Source organism: Pleurotus ostreatus (assembly GCF_014466165.1).
Source record: "Pleurotus ostreatus strain PC9 chromosome Unknown scaffold_2, whole genome shotgun sequence".
Classification (NCBI taxonomy): Eukaryota; Fungi; Basidiomycota; class Agaricomycetes; order Agaricales; family Pleurotaceae; genus Pleurotus; species Pleurotus ostreatus.
In genome coordinates this window covers 2,284,986-2,303,986 of record NW_023503157.1, presented here as the reverse complement: position 1 = coordinate 2,303,986, position 19,001 = coordinate 2,284,986, and the positions used below count along the sequence as shown (strand labels likewise).

Here is a 19,001-nt window from a genome sequence, read left to right as displayed (position 1 = left end):
GAACGAATGAAAAGTGAATGAATATCAACTAGAAGTTGTATGAATTAAAGTGTTTCCTGTATCAGAGTGGTCGGTCCTGCACCACAATTCACATCGGGTATCTTACCTCGTAAACTGGACACTAAATAATTTAGATATGTTTAGACACACTGCGTCCCTGAGACACAATGGTATCTTCACTGAAAGTCGGACTAGGCTCTGCCATGTCGCTGGGGCTTATGACCGTAGCAGTACTGGTGCTGGATAGGCGTTCACGTCGGTTCTTGGCGAAAACGGGTAGATTATCGGGATGATGGTAGTCTAACTTGAGTGGAGCAGGGACCCTATCATCAAGGTCTGCATCTGCAGCGTTCTGGGCGACGTCGAAGTCCCCGTAGCTTTCCCTGGGGCTGGTCGAGTAGGCGCTCTGGAAGTCGGTGTCAGAATCATCTGTCACACTAGCAGTGACTGGCGTCAACGCTGGGGTCGTCGGTGTCAACTGTGAAGGGGATATAGGGCGGGCGGTGGCTGAAGAAACGGTTGAGGCATTTGCAGAGAGATGTGAGACATCAGCATCGGATTCCTGAGCCTTTGTAGGAGTCGTGTTGTCGGGAACTGTCACCACTAGCCGCGAATTCGAAACGGTCGACAAAGTCCCATCATCGGTATGCGTGACCGTACTGCTGTTGGTCTGGGTCGACGACTGAGTCCCAGAACGGGTTCTATTTCTGGTTCCTTTTGGTCGACGAGGCCGAGTGTGTGTTGACTCCGAAAGATCATCTCCACTTTCGTAGTTCCCATTCATATGGGACCGCCATCGCGCTGTTCGGCGATCAGTTGCAAGTGCGGTCTCCAGCTATCAACACCACAATGTCAATACAATCGCTTTTCACATGCTACATGCATACCTTTTGCTGGATTTGGAGGACCTTCTGAGCAATCTTGTCACTCTTCTGGCTAATGCCCTCGTCGACGGCGTTCATACCATCCTGCGGAACGTCAACATCCGTAGCAGAGAACCGCTTCTTCTTCGATGCCGACACCGTCTCATCTTCCTCATCAGCTTCCTGGATGGTACCTGTCTCCCTCTCCTTGTTCACTCCTGCTGCTGGAGTAACACCAACGATAGTATCGTCTCCGTCGAATGTCTCCGCTAGAGTTGTATCAGTAGGGAAGGAACGCAACCGCCCGTTACTTGACTTGCTCATCCCAGCGTCGCTGGCGCGGCGAGAGCGGGATGCAGGGGGGGGATTGCCAGCAGACGTGGACGACATTCGGCTGCCCGGCCTTGAACTTCCATAATCCGACTCGCTGATGTCAACTGTCATAGATGCAAGTGCGCGTTCGATCTGGGCTTCAACTTCGGCCACCATCTCAGCTCTCTCCTGCTCCATCCGCTCCATGGTCTCCCTCATCCGCTCTAGCTCGAGCATAGCTTCCTTGTGAGCACTCTCCGTATCTTTCAGCTCTGCAGATGGGAAGTCAGCATGAAGCAGGTAAAATAACACTAGGCAGATCAACGTACGATTGTTTAGCTTGGCCTTCTCAGCTGTCGTCATTGACACAAGTCCGCTTAGCCTCTTGGTCTCCCTCTGCTCCTTGGTGATCTTTGCCCGAAGTTGAGTGGCCTCCGCACTGAGTTTCTCGGCGTACTGCTCGAACGTCACGAACTTGTCTCTCCAAAGATCCGACTCTGTCATCAAGAAGTTCAAGCGTCTTGAAAGTCGGCCTATCTTAGTCTCCAGATCATCTCTAGCGTCGACAAAGGCAGTTGCACGCTTGCGGATAGACAGTTGTATGAGTTGCTCAGCTGCGGTGAGTTGAGGGGCACGCTTGACAGCTCCAAACATCGATATACGCTTCAGGAGTGAGGGCTTCTTGAACTATACCGTGCGTTAGCTGGGGCCCAACTAGATACAAGACAAATTGCTCACCTTATCCTGTAGAACGATGTCAAATGCTTGTATAATCCTCGTCGAATGCCACCATTCTGGCGGCTTGATTTGCTCAGCGACCGCACTCGAACCGGCACCTCGCTTTGCCTGTATTTTACACACGGGTCTAAACCGACCAGCAGGGAAGGCTTCTTTGAATTCGCTCGGTATGCAATGATCAGGATGATAATGGGCCTCAAACGCGCCGAGCAGTGTTCGACGGTACTTCTCCCGCTGTTGCTTGACAGAGACAACGCCGGGAGGAGGCGAAGGGCAAGAAAGGTAGTTGATGTCGAGGTCGCATACACACACTTCAGGCGCAGGGCGGATAGCGTAGCGCATTTCGGTGGCAGCGCCCATAATCCATGGACCTGGGTCGTCAATGTAGATCTTGGCGTCTCGGGAGTGAACGGCGGGGAGTGCGATGCCATTCCACCCGCGAAGCTCGACGAGGTACTTTATTGTTGATACGGCGATGCCCAGCATAGCAGGGTGACGGGAGAAGAAGAGAACACGGCCAGTAGGGGAGAGGGCGATCTCGCAAATGGTGAGAATGTTGTCGATGTTAAGACATTTGAACAGTGGCCACATAGTGAAGTTGATATCTACGAGCCCACGTCCAAAGTCCAGGCCACCAGGGAAACGAGCGATCACTTCGAGACTGGCCGTATCGTTGGAGGAACCGTCAGTCTTGGGCGACGCATCGAGCCGAATGAGTTCGCCTGCGCGAGGAGCAGGGTGAGCGAGAATCTTGGAGATTTGAAGGGTGTGCGACTGGACATCTTTGGAGAAGCGAGCCCAGGAGAGAGTAAGGTAATCGCGCATTAGGTCGTATATAGGATGCCGGGAAACAAGCGTGAGGGCGTATGGTAGCCAGAAGACGGTGTCTCCAGGGAGGAAGAGAGTGCTTTCACCGGGACCGTGTCCAACAGTGCTAGCGACATCGAAGTCGCTTTCACTCATTGCGCCATCGTTTTCCGTTTCGTTGTCGGTTTCAGCATCTGCCCAAGGACCACGGGCGGATTGCTTAGCCGTTCGACGGGCCTGGGTAGTGGGATCACCGCTGTTCAGCGAGTCCACGTTGATACCATTGGCATCGGCACGAAGAGACTTCAGACGAGAGGCCACAAGGGACTGGGCCGATTCTTTGCGGGAACGGCCTGCCTCAAGGGTCCTGCGAATTGCATTGGAGCGTTCGGCGTCAGCATGAGACCAGACGGTAAGACAAACGCCATGGTATGTTACAGTGCTTGGTTGGGCGAGTTCCGTGGGCGTCGAGGAGGCTGCAGGGCCGCTTAAAGTGAAAGGGGAGTGCGCAGAGAAGGGACGCGGGGCGCTCAGATGAGGATTTGATCCGTGTCCAAGCAGACTTGGAGGGCCCAGGTACGCGGAGGATGGGCGCGCAAATGGATCATCATGGGCGTACGCAAAGGAGGTAGATACAGCGGAGATGGGCCTGTCGGAGGTGGTAAGAATGGATGCACGGAGAAGGTCACCGGAGGGGGTTGGTGCGAGAGGCGTTGACGGAGCAGGGAGAGTAAAAGTGAAGGTGTGAACCGTGGAAGCCGGCTGCAGGGTAGAAGCAATGATCTCGACTTCTCGAGTGAAGGAGAGCTACGAGCAATGAGCTGCCTTCTGCAAGAGAGAACGACCAGACTAACCTTGAGAGCCTTGGAAAGCATTTTTCCAACCTCCTGTTTCGAAAGAGCACCCGCGCCCTTCAGAATCTCCTCGCCCTTGCCTCGCTTCTTCTTCTTGCCGCCCCCTGCACCAGGGCTAACGGTGCTTCCAAGGACCTCAGGCCTCCACCACCTGTTCACCGCGCCGTCACTATGATGCAGTCCCATTACTGAGTCTGGGTCGGCAAGGGTCCATGTATGCGGCGACTTTGGAAGGCCCGATACGACGTAGAGGGACGTGAGAGGTAGGGTGGGTGTCGCTGAAGGAGTAGGAGGAGGGTCCCGGGCAGAATGGGTGGACATGATAGAGTTCCTGGCCGACGCAGGAATGGGTTCCATACTCTTGCGATGCTTGATGCCGAGGATGCGGGAAGCCTTATCAGTTCTGGCGGGGTGAGAAAGAGCGTTTGAGTCGGGGGTTGTCACTGTGATGTAGTCGAGCTCTCGCGCTAGCGCGTCGGCGTCGAGTTCTTCTGGGCCGTTTGTGGCAGCGACGGCGGGGGCGGCGGGTAAAGGATTGTGGTGGTTAGAACGAGAAGCGATTTTTTGCGGCGGCGAAATGTTGATGATCGACTGAGACGCGCCGGTATCCCTTTTAGGCTCTGGCTTTGCTGACACGAGGTTCGCAGCAGCCTTCTGGGCGAAAGAACGCGTAAACGACGACTTTCTATCCGCGTCGTTGCGTAGGGCCAGGTCTGACCAACTGGACTTGAGCTGCTTGTCGTTCAGCGGAGAAGCGGCGACAGCGGTTGGAGGTAAAGCAGCCCGTCGGGACCCAGTCGCCACCGTTGTCATCGCAGAAAGAAGGAAAACGGAGAATTACAGCAGCAAAGGGGGACCGAGCGAACCTTGGTCTTCTCCTAATATTCCATCCGTTATTTCTCACTGAAAAATATCTTCAACAATCACTATCAGGGTCGCAGAGATGCGTTCACACCCCACGCGACAGCCATGAACCTCAATTAAATAACCGGCCTCACAGTGCGCAATATTCCCTTCCGAAGACCTCATTCGGCTGGCGTCGACACCTCCCCGCTGCACACATGGCCAACTTCACTCTGAGCTCGACGGTCGACCACGAAAGACCAGTTCGTTGAACGGCAAAAATAGCACTACGCTTTCCCACGATCATGTCCCTGATTCCTGACAGCGTATTCGCGCGTCGATCATCCGCGTCGCAAGGCGCAACGAAGGGCAAATGGAGGCTCACGGGCTCCCTCGGGCTCCCCAACACTGCATGAGTGGCGTCGTGCTACAAGACCTCTAGATATACCCTCCAAGGTCAAGCTTACTGTACGCATCTGACCATGACAACCGTGTATATGATAAAATACATTCATCAAAGCATCTTTCGAAGCTTCCATTTTGACTTCCATATGGGCATTTCTCATGCCCGGTGACACCTGCTCTATCCCACCAATACTATAGTACTATCCAGCTTGCCCTTCACCGTGCTCTCATACGCTCGCGATGCCTACTACACTTTTTGCGCTGCAGCAAGGTAAGTCACAATACGTACTGCGTAACAGTCTCCAGCCACTGAAGGGAGGACTCTCACAGTCGAGTGCCTTGAACCAAACCTTTTCGGGTGGCTGGTAACCGGCTCGCCCAGGTTCGCCCTGTGTGCCACACGGTTACGAGGGTTCGCTTATCTTGGCGTGCAACGTTCGTAAACGCGTAAACTCACTGTACAGTCCTTTGGGACCGTGCATCACCGCGTAGAAGCGCGTAGACCACATTCCGCACTTATCCATGTACTCAGTATAACCCACGGTAAGTTACACAATTCCAGCAATGCAGAAGAAAATCAGTCCCGACGCGTCATGAAGACGCCCTTCAACCACTTCCATCGACCTTTCGCTGGTCGGCTACCCATCTTACCCTTGCCCTTTGCGCCGCTATCAAGAGTTCCAGATCCTTGGGCCCGTCGCTCGTTGTCACTTGAATCGTCGCCGCGCTCAGCGTGTCCTCCAGATTCAGCCAAATCAGCGCGCCGCTGTTCGTCTTCGCCCAACAATGCCACTGTTCGGGTGAAGTCTCCTTCACTCACTGTCCGTCGCCTCCGCTCATGCCCAGATTCCTCGCCCAAAGAAGCCCCCAATCCGCTGATTCTCCTAGGGCCCCGTTCCCTCGGGACGATAGAGAATCCAGGACTCACAGGAGACAACCCTATCTGGAATCCACTAAGCGTGGATACCGCGGGGGACAGATGAGATAGAGTGTTGGCATGTCGTGGAGAGGTAAGATGTTTATTACTGCCGTGGTTACGGAAGGGTCCTGTATAGGTATCAATGGTTGGCCTTCTACGATGTCGACTTGACCGATTGGAGGTATCGAGAGAAAGTGGTATAGTGTCAGATGACTGTCTCGCATGAGAAGAGGGTCGTAGAGAGGATGTTGGGGGCAATAGAGTGGAAGTGTCGCCCTCTCTGTGAGAAGACACTGGCCGTGGAGGTCGTCCAAAGCCAAGACGCTGTGCAGCGGCAGCATGATCAAGGGAAGGCGCTATTTCTGCGATATTAGACTCTGACTTGACCAATCGCTCCGCTAGGACATCTGCGTCTTCGTCATTGCTTTCTTCGACATCGTCATCCACTCGAGTGGATGGTTGTAATTGTCGTGGGGAGGACGCAACTTCGACGTCACTCAAGCTACTAACCTCCCCGTCACTCCAATCACTATCTTCAGCCGCATCATCTGAGGACTGGATACTGACGACCCAGACGCCGCTGAGAAGTACGGCCATACCAAGGCCAACGAGGCCGAGATGGAGAGGCGGGATCATGGAGAACTGGTCGTAGTATACGAGACCATTGACGATCGAAGATATGTTGTAGAAACAGAACGCCGCTAATATCCTGAACAATCAGAATCAAATCCTCCCAAGGTTTATAGTGATGGCACGTACAAGGACAGACGAGGGTCGGATCAGCCAACACAAGTGCTTTGTGAAGGTACCAGAGCTGGAGAAGGGCGAAAACGACGAGCCCCAGGACTAGAACCCAGGACTCCCATCGCCAGAATTGAAAGTGCCCTCGTAACGATAGCACAAGTAGTTCCACCCCACTCTTGGCGAATATTAAGCACATCCCCGAGAGGATGCCAGAGAATGAAGCATAAGAAATGGCTAGCAGAAGCCGCGTTCGCTGAATGGATGCTCCCTTAGAGCCAGTGAGGAATGATGAATTAGTGGATGATGCAGAGGACAATGTGCGGTTCTTGCGGGTGAGAAGAGGTGTCCTTTCGGTTGTGATAGCTTCGCTAAGTGTGTTTGTCACACCTGTCGTAAGGGTAGACGGGTTCTCTGGTAGGCTAGCATGAACCACTGGTGTTGTTGTGACCAATGGAGTATCATACGAGGTGGTGCGGCGCGAGAGGGAGTATTCAACTATATGGCTCTAATACATAGTTAAGATCACGAAACATACTTCATAAAGAATGGAAGAAGCTTACAACAACGAGAGCGACGAAGACGACGGATCCGAGAGTAGAGAAGTAGGCAACGAATGGAGGTCGCCTGAAAAGGGCAAGCAGATCCTCTAATGAGTGTGTGGGTTCGGGGACGATACCGAAAACGGCAATGAGGACGGCTCCTCCGGCAATGAGAAGGGTTCCAAGGATCATCCAGGGAGAGAAGACATCTCCCAAAAGCATTCTTGCGAAGAATGCATTCCATAACAGAGATACGGCGCCTAGAGGAGCAAGAATGACAACTGGCAACGAGGCTATTTGCACTAGTGACCCCAGGATATTGGAAGATATGAAGATGGTGAAGCCCAGTAGCCAGAGACTATTCCCGAAGCAACGTCCAGAAGAGCGGATTTAGTGCCGAGAACATGCAACATTTTGTGAATTGCTGTCCACAACATATGGAGAGATTCACGCACGGTCTGCGGTGTTCTACACGCTGCTCATGCTCTGGAAGTTGCTGGTTGAGAACGTGGCTCTTTCGCTGGATTGTGAGGCCGAGAGATTGGATGAATGAAGCGAGAAGGCCAATGAATATGCCTAAAGGAATGGAGATATAGGTGTCGGCAAGGTGCAGATCCATTTGCGCAGAAATTGAGCTCGACGATGAGCTTGATGACCACGAGCTCATCGTGCCATGAAGTTGGTGATGGACGTTCGAGATGGTGTACGCTCTGATGCCACAACAGCACGCTCAACTGCTGCTAAACGTCGCACGTGGTTCAAAGGGGCTAAACAGGGGTTCTTGTCTCAAGTGCTCGCCCTGGAGCTGAGACTTACATCGATAACAGAAAGGTCACCATTCACCACACCGAGGCCGTATATATTTACTCCGAATGGTAGATTGGTGACAACCTTGAATTACATCGCCCGCGCCAATCCCGCACTCTTCTAGCCTAATACAGCACACGTTGGTGGTACAACGGTAATGCAGCGAATCAGAGTCTATGTATCCACTGAAGCACCCGGGGTGGCAAGACCGTAATAGCTTGCTAATGAGCACACATATGAGCGCTCCAAACCCGATGGTACGGGGATACTATCGTCTCTTGATGCTACTTCCGTGAGGTACTGGTGCTGCAAACACTGTCCTGATGTCAGGCGCTTGGTAGGATCGTACCGCAACAGTTCTAAGATAAGTCGAATCAACTGATGCGGGACATGCGCATCAAACAGCGTGGACAGTCTTTGTGGAGGGTCCTTCAAGCCCGTTAGCAAATACTCCATATACATTGAAAGTTTGAACGGCTAAGTACCTGTGGAAATGTGAATCCGACTTCGCGTGCTAGCTTGACCCCTTCAGACCATGGACCCCCACCCAAAGGCGTCCCATCAACACCCACTCCGTAATCCCTACTCGGATCGCCTAGAATCTCTGTGAGTTTGGTTATCTGATCCACTTGCCCCGACCCAGGAAACAAAGGTTTAAGATTGACAATCTCTGCCAGGACGGTACCGAGAGCCCACATGTCGACGGGGGCAGAATAATTGCGACTGAGTAGCAGAACCTCGGGAGCACGGTACCAGCGAACTGAGACATATTCCGTGAATCGCGGGTTGCTCTCGATTGCGCGTGCGGATCCAAAGTCAGTGATTTTGACGATGACAATGACGTCTCTCTCTGGTGGCGCGTTGGGCGGGGCGTTGGGCGAGACGGAGACATATTCATGAAGGCCAATTGTTGTGATGAGTATATTCTCGGGCTTTAGATCTCGATGAAAATAGCCCGACGAGTGTATGTGATCCAGCCCGCCTACGATTTGTCGACAGATGGTGGAAACGAGGCCACCAGCAAGTTTAAGACCTTTGCGAGCTTTGATGAAATGATGTAAATTGCCTTCCATCGCATCGAAGACCATACAGAGCGCAAGCTCATCGGTGGACAAGAAGAAATCATATAATGATATGATGTTAGGATGAGGCGGCATAGTGCGCAAAATCTAGGTAGTAATATTTAGTATGATATTCTTGCAGCGACCGAAGTGTACTTACTTCCAACTCTCTGAACTTCATACACTCTTCCCAAGTAAATATTTGCTTCATCTTCTTCACGGCGACCAGATGCTTCAGGCGTCTCCACTCCTCTCGTGCCCTGTCTCCGCATTGCACCGGTGAGAGGAGGGCAGAGGAGGGAAGAGCTCCATGCCAATCACATAACCAAACCACCCCGAACATCCCATCGCCTAATTGTTTGAGGACGGTGTACGACCTCACGCCTATGGAAGTCACAGAAGTCAAAATTAATTTCCAACCATGAACGAGGACTGACTAATTTCTGTCGACTCGATTTCCGGATGGTCCCTTCCTAATGTCACGGACTCCGGTACTCCCACAATCGTGACCACCTCGAGCGTGCTTTCTTGGGGCAAGCTGTTCGATGGCGCTGGCGCTGACATCGGATCCGCCTGCTAATACAAATGGTTTTCATAGAACATACCTTTATAAAGCTGTCTCAATGGAGCCGCTAGACTCGAACGGTGTGAGGGATCATTAAATCAAATGATGGACATTCACTGAAGCGGTCGAAGTCTGAACTTACTGTACATGTATAGGCTGTGCAAGTACAACTGACTTTAGCCTAGGATTGAAAGGGGAAATCATGTTATAAACGTACATGTGGTGATACTATTCTACAATTGAGTTTTAATGCGTTTGGTGTACATGGAGTGAAGTGATACAGCTTTTTTTTAAAACATGACGGTGACATTCCCTTAGTCCATCTCTTCAATTTCAATATCGTCGTCGTCATAATCTACATCCATCCCTTGTGTTTCGGTCGCTTCGTGATTCGGGATGATATTCAGGCGATTGTGAGGTCCGTCAAAGCGAACTTTCACGACCTCGCCGTCACGAACTTGTTCAGATAAGATCATGATCGACAAGGGGTTCAAGAGTTCACTTTGGATGGCCCGGTTCAGTGGACGAGCGCCGTAAGCGGGAGAATATCCGGCCGAGCTGAGGTAGCTCTTCGCCACGTCGTCGATGTCGATCGTAATCTTTCGCTCGGCGAGACGCTCAAGTACTTCCTTGAGACGAATGTCCACGATTTTCAGCACGTTCTTCTGTGAGAGCGCCCGGAATATAACAATCTCGTCGATACGATTCACGAACTCGGGAGGGAAATGACCTTGTATCGCGCCCATGACTAGTGTTCTTGTCTCAGGGCGAACAGGTCCATCGCCCATGTCGTTGAGATAGGCGGCGCCTAGGTTGGATGTCATGATGATAACCGAGTTTCTGAAGTCAACGACACGCCCTTGACCATCAGTAAGTCTGCCGTCATCGAGGACTTGCAGGAAGAGGGTGACAAATTCTCGACAGGCCTTCTCGATTTCATCAATGAGGATGATGCTGTAAGGCTTGCGGCGAACGTATTCCGTGAGTTGACCTCCAGCATCGTGGCCGATGTACCCTGGTGGTGCTCCGATCAAACGAGCAATAGAGTGCTTCTCTGAGTACTCGGAGCCATCAATTCGGATCATAGCATCAGGCGAGTCGAAGAGAAGTGTCGCGAGCTAGTCAAATGGTCAGATCTGATTGAGGAAACCAAGAGATATGGACTTACTGTTTTTGAAAGAAGAGTTTTACCCGTACCACTGGGGCCTGCGAAAAGGAAGCTTGCAATGGGTCTTTGAGCGTTCGCGAGCCCACTGCGGGATAGCCGGATAGCATTTGCCACAGCCTTCACCGCCTCGGGCTGTCCAACGACATTTTCGGTGAGAATCTTCTCCATCCTCAGCAGCTTCTCCTTTTCGGAGGACATGAGCCTCGAGACGGGTATGTTGGTCCACCGACCAACAATATCTGCGATGGCTTCTGGGGTCACTACATCGGCTGCAGAGCCGGTCGAAGCGTCCTCTGCTGCCTTCTTCGCTTCTAGCTGCTCGATACGGGCTTGCACTTCGGGGACAGCATAGAATTTCATATCGGAGGCAGTGGTAATGTCGCGTCTAGATGCATTATTATCAGCATTTGGCTCAAAAATATTAAGAACTTGACTAACCTTCGCTCAGCCTCTTCGATCTTCGCCTTGAGTTCGTCCATCTTCCGCCGCAGTACGTTGAGTTCATCGCCTCGCATCTTCTCAGCCTGGAACGCGGCCTGAAGAGGTTGCAATTCCTCATCTATGTCGGAAATAGCTTTCTTCGCGGCTTGCAGACGCTCTTTACTTGCAGCATCCTTCTCTCGCTCGAGGGCATGAATTTCTATCTCAAGCTCAAGCCTCTTGCGTTGAAGCTTGTCGATCGCCTCGGGCTCTGTTTCGCGATTAACACGTACACTGAAATACTGCATAAGCATAACGTTCACACCGAGAGTCAAGGATCAAACGGCTTACCTAGCACAAGCCTCATCCACCAAATCGATAGCAGCATCAGGCAGACGCCGAGATGTCAAGTAGCGGTGTGCCAATGTCGCGGCTTGTATCAACGCGCCGTCCAATATCCTGACACCATGATGGACTTCATACTTCTCCCGAATGCCTCGAAGGATACTGATCGTTTCCAGCACGCTCGGTTCGTTTACTAGTACCTGGGCGAATCGACGTTCGAGAGCCGCATCGGTTTCGATGTATTTTCGATACTCGGCGAGTGTGGTCGCGCCGATACACCGAAGCTTGCCACGTGCAAGAAGAGGCTTGAAGAGATTGGCGGCGTCCATGCCTCCTCCTTCTGCGCCACGCCCGGCCATGATGAGGTGCAGTTCATCAACAAAGAGGATGACGCCTGGACCACCATCTTCGGAGGCCTTCTCGACCTCGTTCAAGACAGCCTTGATACGTTCTTCGTATTCACCTATTCGTAATCGTAAATATAAACACATGAATACACTTGTGGAGGATTTATAGAGTACTTACCCTTATACTTCGCGCCTGCCATCAAAGCACCCATATCGAGTGAGTATAGTCTAGATATCAAGCTAGCCGGTACATCTCTCTTGACTATTCTCTGTGCAAGACCCTCAGCGATCGAGGTCTTTCCTACACCAGGTTCACCGATTAGAACCGGATTATTCTTCGTCCTTCGGCAGAGAATTCGGATGACGCGACGAATTTCATTGTCGCGTCCAATTACTGGGTCGATCTTGCCTTCCTCTGCCAGAGCGGTCAAGTCGACGGCGTATTTCTGCAGGGCATCGAAACCCTGTTCGGCGGTTTTGGATTCAATACGACGGTTTCCTCGTGCTTGTTCAATGGCAGTTTTCAAAGTAGCTTCGGTAAGCCCGGCTTCTTTGATAATTGTTTGGATGGTCGCGTCCTTCAAGACGGCGAGGAGTAAATGGTCTTGAGCGATGTACGAGTCGTGCATTGTCTTCTGCAAGCTCTGCGCTTCTCGTACAACTTTGAGTACCGGTCCACTGAAGTAAACTTCTTCAGGAGGGGGATCTTGCGTAGGCAGTCTAACGACTGCACGCTGTATTCCGCGTTTAACTACTGCCTATTGAGATGTTAGGACGCTGAAATTAGAAGTTACAGTTCAAACTACTTACTGGGTCACCGCCGGCCTTTGAGATTGCTGAATGGAACAAGGATTGGGATCTAGATGAGGATGAAGTGTCTCCCAATCCTCCCGGCTGCTCATCTTCTCCTGAATCATTCAAGAGAGCTGAGGCGATATGCACTGGGTGAACTATTCACGAGGACGTGAGTATATATGGGGTTATATGCGCATACATGCAACTTTACCTTGAGCATTCGCATAGTCCTTTGCCAGTTGGACGGCAGCAGTGATCGTGCGGCGAGTTTTGTCGGTAAAGTCGAAATTATCAACAGACATGATGGGGGTATCAGAAAGAGTGGTATATTCTGGGGCTCAGCGTCCTCCAGACCACCACCTTTTATTTCTTGAGCGTAGATGACCGGGACCGTGTCGAGGGTTGCGGATGAGTCTGGACATCGTTCGAATGTTCTTGAAGCCTCTTCAGAGTTGTTCCGAAATGGGGTGATGTCACTTCCTGTCACGCACTGAGCCACGTGGGAAGACTCGACGGCACCTTCTTGAATAAACATCGGTAAACCAGCCGCTTCTAGATCCCTCAGGATCCCTCCTGGATCGCGTAGGCGGTCTGTGATAGTTAGGTGCGTCCTCATCATTTCGATCGTTGACAGAATATTGGACTCGCCGGCATCTTCTAGTGTACATCGAGCGCACATATGAAAACGCGATATTTGCAGCGGCATGCATCCTTGATCCGAGACTCGTACAGAATGTAGTGGTCTCATCTGAAATACAGCCGATCAGCAGAACAAGGAGACATTGTCTCATTTCGCTGGGTATGATGATGTCAATGGTGCGGTTTACGAGGTCTCTCATCTTTCTCTCGTACTATAATGATCCCCGCCGCTTCCCCAGGTCAAGAGACATCAGTGCGCCAGGAGTGCAAGAAGCTCAGCTTTCAAGCACTCCAGACCGCACATTCCGGCAATCACTGCGCGGCCGAACAACTCTACCTACGTATCGTTCGAACGAAAACATGCGTTTTCGGGGCTCAATCGGTAGAAACGGCTGCCTCTCACAATGCGTTGGGCGAACTCTACGTGAAGATGAATCGTCTAGCTGAAGCCGAGTCTGAATTTATGACCGCAGTTGGCATCAGAAGTCGTGCTGGGCCAGACCATGTATTCGACGCTGCTGTATCGCGCGAGAATCTTGCCCAAGTCTACGAAATGACTCGACGCATACTCGCCGCGAAGAATATGCGGCTTCTTGGTGCACCAAATAAGATATTATGTGCCTACTATTATGTGAGCGGACGTCCTATTGCTGGGTCTTGACCTCATCTAACTTCTCATTGAAGTGCCCCCGCGCAGTGCTGAGCATTGGGCAGCTCTCGACGTGTGGGCAATGCAAGGTAAGCAAGGAATCAAGTTGTGTACCATTGTCAATATTGACGTCGTCCTAGGCTGTCTTCTACTGTTCCGATGTTTGTCAGGTAAGTCTATTTTAACGTTCCACAACCATTTTTTAAAGCCCCTTTAGCTCAAGGATTGGAAGCCTCGGCACAAGAGATTCTGCAAGGCGATGTAGTATTTGTGTCCATACTCTATCAGTTCAGAACCCCGGAGATACTATACCATATGGAACCTTTCTAATCGCTTACACGCAAGGCTTTAATGTCTAACTTATCAATATTATTGCCGATTGGCACCTTATCAGCACCAAAATAAACAGTCGGAACGAAGGGGAACCTTGGGAAGCACGAGTTCATAGACCTCGTGGCTCAGTAATCCAAAGGAAAATGGAACACTCAAGCTCACAAGTCGCCTTCTTAGCCCTTCAATGCATACTAACAACTTCGGACTAGCTCTACCGCACCAAAGAAATAACTTGGAACGATCCATACTCCTAATCGCCCCTGTGAATGAGATTACGTAATTAATCACTTAGCTGCTATTCCGACCTTGTTGCGCCAGAATCATTCCCGACCTCGACCATGTTCAGTCGCCTCGTATCGCAGCTCAGGCAGAGCCACAGGCTGATCGCACGCGCCAACTCATCCATCGCCTCGTCGACCGTAGCGGTTCCATCAAAGACGTCCCCCCAAGCTCCCAATTACCCGTCTACATGGTCTACTAGTCAAAATCCAAGACCAGCCGGAAGCTCGGGCCCACGTTTCGAGCAAACAGCTATGGAAGTGCAGCCCAACCCACTTAGCGCAATGGAACTCATTGCGAATGAGCCCATTCGGCTCGTTCACGGCCGGAAAGCTGTATGTGATGGCGGTGAGTAGCTTGCTATCAAATTGCTGTGGGCCTCACAAAGCGCGCTTGCATAGGTGGCGGTCCTCTGGGCCACCCTAAAATCTACATCAATCTGGTGCGGTCTATCTAAAACTTCATAGCATTCCGATCTTATTTCTCATTCTTCCAGGATCAACCCGGTCCCAGACCATGCGGGTAAGTGTTATTCTTTTCTGTGGCAGCTTAGACTAAATCTAGTTCTTCACCCAGGTATTGGTGCGTTGGACTTGGCTTGACTCACTGAGCTTCCCCAGGACTTACAGCCCATCGTTGTTTAGCGGGATTCGTTTCGAACAAGCACCCCACGATCATTAGCGCACATACTACGCTGTAGTTCGTCCACCTCAGCTGTGTTGATATGTTCGTAGCGCCGACCTTAGAGCGGCTACATAGCAACTAGACAAAGAACTCGATTTCCTTGACGCGCGAGAATTGCAGGGTTGCCGTGGACTTACACGGCACATAAAAATACAATTGGTCTGTCTACTAAGATGCCTAGTAAGTCCGGCTCGGAAAGTAGGACTAGTGGAACGATATGTACGATATAATAAAAGGTGACCAGACTACTAGATGTGCAAGAGGCAGAGCCATGACGGTTGATTAGGTTACTTTGCCTAAGGGTACAACCTCCCGGGTCCATGGCAAGTGAGTGTGACATTGACGAATGCGACATTGAATGCGAAAAGATGACAATGAGAGTGCGAATATGCTGCTGAAAGAGCCGGAAGAAACAAATAGCGAAAATAAACGATGAAAGGAACGAATGCCCCTCTAATGCATCATACATCTTCAGGCGTATGAAAGGCCATTGGCGAAAGGGGTGGATATTCACCCTCTGCGACAGCTTCCAGGTGGCTGAAGGGAGGTAGAGTGGGGGCAGGCTCTAGGCCATCTCCGTGTGGTGATGCTGGTAGTGGAGGCTAAACGAAGGCGTCGGTTGGAGGTCGTAACCGGAAGGATTGCATCGGGTACTCACTACTTTAAATATAGGATTTATGGCCGACTTTGGGTCATACCCCGGACTTGGCGGGTGGCTATGACCATGCCCCGAATAGTCGTAGGGACTATGTCGGCCAGAAGGATTAAGGTGCGAAAGGGAAGGTGGTGGTATGGAGACATATTGATGATCTCTCTGATTCGAATAATCCTGCGGATGCTGGACGTGTATCCAAGGCGGAGATGAGGGTATTTGTGGAGAAAGCGTAGGAGAAAGCGAGAGCATATGTATTGGAGGTGGGGAGACACTGCCGGATAGAGGTGTTACCGGGTCAACAGATGCTTGCACACGGAAGTCGTTGGCCAGTTGGCCTTCTAATGACAGCGAGTTCGAGCTACGAGCAGAGGCTGGGAAGTCGTCGAAGGATGTTCGCAACGAAGACGTCGAAGTCATACGATTAAGGCCAAATATACTCGGGCGATTTCGTATTCGATTCGGTCCAGGATCACTGTCGACGGTTGCGAAGGATATCGAAGACATTCGACCGATGCTGTGGACATCAGACGAGGACATCGTTGACATCCCATCATCGAACTCCTGGCGTCGCACTTTCGTAGCTCGTTCATCGTCTCTCCGCCATTCATTGCTCTTCGTCCCTTTTTCTGATGGCTGCGCAAACATCCCCGAAGCCGCACCAATGGTCGAAGATGCCCCGAGATGTCCAGATGAATTGCTGGGCTGACGTACCCGTCCCGATACAGGCTCCTTACCCTTGTTTAGAGGGTCATTGAAAGCTATACGCGCCTCGTTCCCGTGACTTAGCCATTCGAGATCGTTGCCGGTAGTTTTCTGCAGAAGCTGGTTTCGCTTCATCATTACAGCTCGTGCTTGGTCTCGTTGGGTCTTCTCCATAAGCGCGCGTCGTTGTTTCTCTGCCTCTCGTTGAACCTTCTGCGCTTCCTTCTTGTTGGCTTTCTTGAGATCGCCTGGAGGCAGCGGAGGATCGACAACAGGAGAATCTGGAGCGGCGATGATATCTGGAGGGTTGGCACGTTTAAGACCATTCGGATTAGGTGGGACCTCTTCGACCGGAGGCAATCCATTCTGCTGCGCTTTGTCGCCACCAAACCATCTTCGGAATCCGAATCTTGGTTTGCTTCCCTGCTGATGAACATCCCCATGAGATTGTTCGACAGCCTCCATGAAATGCCCATTGGTGGGGAACGATTCCTGCTTCTCGCCTTGCGGTGAGATAAGCATCGGATAATCGCCATTCTGAGGAGGTTGATCTGGAGCGGGCCAATTTGGATGTGAGCCATTGCGCTGTTCTTCATTGACCAGGGTGGAACTCGCAACAGGGTGTTGCTGATAGATGCGACCATTAGAGAAGTCAGGGGTTGATATAGAAGGAGACGGTGCAATAGATCCAGTTGAGGCGAAAAATGGTGCGCGGTGCGAAGATGTACCATCTTGGATCGAATGATGAGAGTGGGACGGCGGTAAGGAGCGCGGAGACTGTGACGCCAAAGTTGGGGACAACGGTCCCGTCCGCGGAGACTTGGTGGAGGACGGTATTGAAAGTTGGAGACCACTCGGCAAGGGTATGTGATTGCGAGGCGTGGTCTCCAATAGGTATGGATGCTCCAGACATTGCCGTGCTGTCAACCGCTTATCAGGGTCATACTTGAGAAGTTGTCCAATAAGTTGAACAAGCGAGCTCGGCACACTACGATCAAATAGCGAAAAGAAGTCCTTGGGATGAATCTACGGCAAACAGTAGTGAGCTTTAGCAAGGACATCGTAGAATTTTTGAGGCCGACCTTCGGGAAAGCAAAGCCAACGGCTCTTGCAAGCTTGACACCTCTAGCCCACTTCCCGCCCCCAAGGGGGAAACCATGCGAGTCAAGACCGTAATCCTCACTCGGGTCGCCCAAAATCTCGCAAATGCGTGCTACCTGATCAACCTGCCCGGAGCCGGGAAACAGCGGTCTCAAGTTGACAAGCTCTGCCATTATAGTCCCCAAGGCCCATATGTCGACCGGATTTGAATAGTCTCGGCTGAGGAGAAGCACCTCTGGAGCACGGTACCATCTCGTCGATACATATTCGGTGTACGGGGGCTTGCTCTTCGTTTCCCTTGCCAAGCCGAAATCAGCGAGTTTGATGATTGCGACGACATCTTTTTCTGGTGGGCCATTGGGGGGAGCGATAGGAGAGACAGAGACATAATCATGGAGGCCGATGGTGGTGACGAGAACGTTTTCTGGCTTCATGTCTCGATGAAAATAGCCCCATGTATGAATGTGATCGAGTCCACTGACAATTTGCCGAAAAATGGATGAAACGAGGCCGCCAGCAAGGGCCTTACCTTTGCGGGCTTTGATAAGGTGGTAAAGATTGCCTTCCATAGATTCGAAGACAAAGTAGAGCTCCTTGGACGTCGGCAGCAGGAAGAAGTCATATAGAGGAATGATGTTGGGGTGAAAGGGGATTGCGCGCAACGACTATCCAAGCGGGGCGGCGTTGGCAACGCGGAAGATAGAGAACAGCAAGTGAGCGGGAACGCACCTCGAGTTCTTTGAGTTTCTGGCACTCGTCCCACCCGCCTTCCCATTGCTTCTTCATCCTTTTGACGGCTACTAGTCGCTTCCCAGCCCACTCCGGGCGCGCGCCCCGACCACATTGCATGGGAGAGAGAGGGGTATTGGGGGGTAGGGTCCCATGCCAATCGCACAACCAGACGGTTCCGAAAGAACCATCTCCCAGTACCTTGAGGGGTGTGTAAGATCGTGTCGAACCTGGATTGGAGGATGAGTGAGAGGGCTGTGGGCGACAAAAGAGAGCGACTGACTGCTCTGCGAGGAGCCGACCTCGAGACGATTATTCTGGATGGAGACGGAGGGAATGCCGACGACGGTGACTGGGTCCTTGTGGTGCTGTGGTTGAGAACGCTGGGGATGGTGGCCGTTTGTGGGATTGTTGTGGACATTGTGTTCAGATGGGTACATGATACGCTTAGCATTGCCCGTCGCCAGAATTGAGGAACATATGGTAAGGAATAAGGATAAGAAGGAAGATGAGTGTACAAGAGCGAGCCGAGTCCAGCTTGCTTGCTTCGAGGACCAAAAAAGATGACTGTCACCAAACCCTTTTCTTTTCCATCAATTCCAATTCCCAGACTCCTGCACCTACTCGCTTCCCATCAAAATCATGCTCGATTCTTGCTTTTTGCCCGCTTTTTCCTGCATTTAGACATATCTGATCTC

The 19,001-nt window shown here is 51.6% G+C and overlaps 7 protein-coding genes across 7 annotated transcripts; 2 read left to right on the top strand and 5 right to left on the bottom strand.

The window, feature by feature from the left end:
• Window positions 1-130: 130 nt before the first annotated feature.
• PC9H_003646 (uncharacterized protein) lies at window positions 131-4,387 on the bottom strand (the record flags this gene model as incomplete). Its single annotated transcript, XM_036773239.1, has 5 exons — window positions 131-835; window positions 888-1,447; window positions 1,505-1,862; window positions 1,914-3,527; window positions 3,575-4,387. 5 exons carry the CDS (start codon window positions 4,385-4,387, stop codon window positions 131-133), a joined length of 4,050 nt encoding a protein of 1,349 aa, XP_036634712.1.
• A 1,012-nt stretch (window positions 4,388-5,399) lies between these two features.
• On the bottom strand, window positions 5,400-7,691 carry PC9H_003645 (uncharacterized protein; the record flags this gene model as incomplete). Its single annotated transcript, XM_036773238.1, has 4 exons — window positions 5,400-6,442; window positions 6,501-6,990; window positions 7,046-7,382; window positions 7,480-7,691. 4 exons carry the CDS (start codon window positions 7,689-7,691, stop codon window positions 5,400-5,402), a joined length of 2,082 nt encoding a protein of 693 aa, XP_036634711.1.
• A 314-nt stretch (window positions 7,692-8,005) lies between these two features.
• On the bottom strand, window positions 8,006-9,456 carry PC9H_003644 (uncharacterized protein; the record flags this gene model as incomplete). Its single annotated transcript, XM_036773237.1, has 4 exons — window positions 8,006-8,260; window positions 8,317-9,000; window positions 9,053-9,276; window positions 9,330-9,456. The coding sequence occupies 4 exons, from the start codon at window positions 9,454-9,456 to the stop codon at window positions 8,006-8,008; spliced, it is 1,290 nt and encodes a 429-aa protein (XP_036634710.1).
• Window positions 9,457-9,771: 315 nt separating this feature from the next.
• On the bottom strand, window positions 9,772-12,834 carry PC9H_003643 (uncharacterized protein; the record flags this gene model as incomplete). Its single annotated transcript, XM_036773236.1, has 7 exons — window positions 9,772-10,575; window positions 10,626-11,010; window positions 11,064-11,339; window positions 11,397-11,853; window positions 11,916-12,495; window positions 12,548-12,687; window positions 12,744-12,834. 7 exons carry the CDS (start codon window positions 12,832-12,834, stop codon window positions 9,772-9,774), a joined length of 2,733 nt encoding a protein of 910 aa, XP_036634709.1.
• A 554-nt stretch (window positions 12,835-13,388) lies between these two features.
• PC9H_003642 (uncharacterized protein) lies at window positions 13,389-14,085 on the top strand (the record flags this gene model as incomplete). The annotated part of the gene is made up of 4 exons (XM_036773235.1): window positions 13,389-13,802; window positions 13,856-13,909; window positions 13,961-13,990; window positions 14,038-14,085. 4 exons carry the CDS (start codon window positions 13,389-13,391, stop codon window positions 14,083-14,085), a joined length of 546 nt encoding a protein of 181 aa, XP_036634708.1.
• A 406-nt stretch (window positions 14,086-14,491) lies between these two features.
• On the top strand, window positions 14,492-15,113 carry PC9H_003641 (uncharacterized protein; the record flags this gene model as incomplete). The annotated part of the gene is made up of 4 exons (XM_036773234.1): window positions 14,492-14,780; window positions 14,834-14,874; window positions 14,929-14,954; window positions 15,062-15,113. The coding sequence occupies 4 exons, from the start codon at window positions 14,492-14,494 to the stop codon at window positions 15,111-15,113; spliced, it is 408 nt and encodes a 135-aa protein (XP_036634707.1).
• A 464-nt stretch (window positions 15,114-15,577) lies between these two features.
• PC9H_003640 (uncharacterized protein) lies at window positions 15,578-18,743 on the bottom strand (the record flags this gene model as incomplete). The annotated part of the gene is made up of 6 exons (XM_036773233.1): window positions 15,578-15,718; window positions 15,775-17,063; window positions 17,202-17,499; window positions 17,556-18,239; window positions 18,304-18,533; window positions 18,587-18,743. The coding sequence occupies 6 exons, from the start codon at window positions 18,741-18,743 to the stop codon at window positions 15,578-15,580; spliced, it is 2,799 nt and encodes a 932-aa protein (XP_036634706.1).
• Window positions 18,744-19,001: the final 258 nt, after the last annotated feature.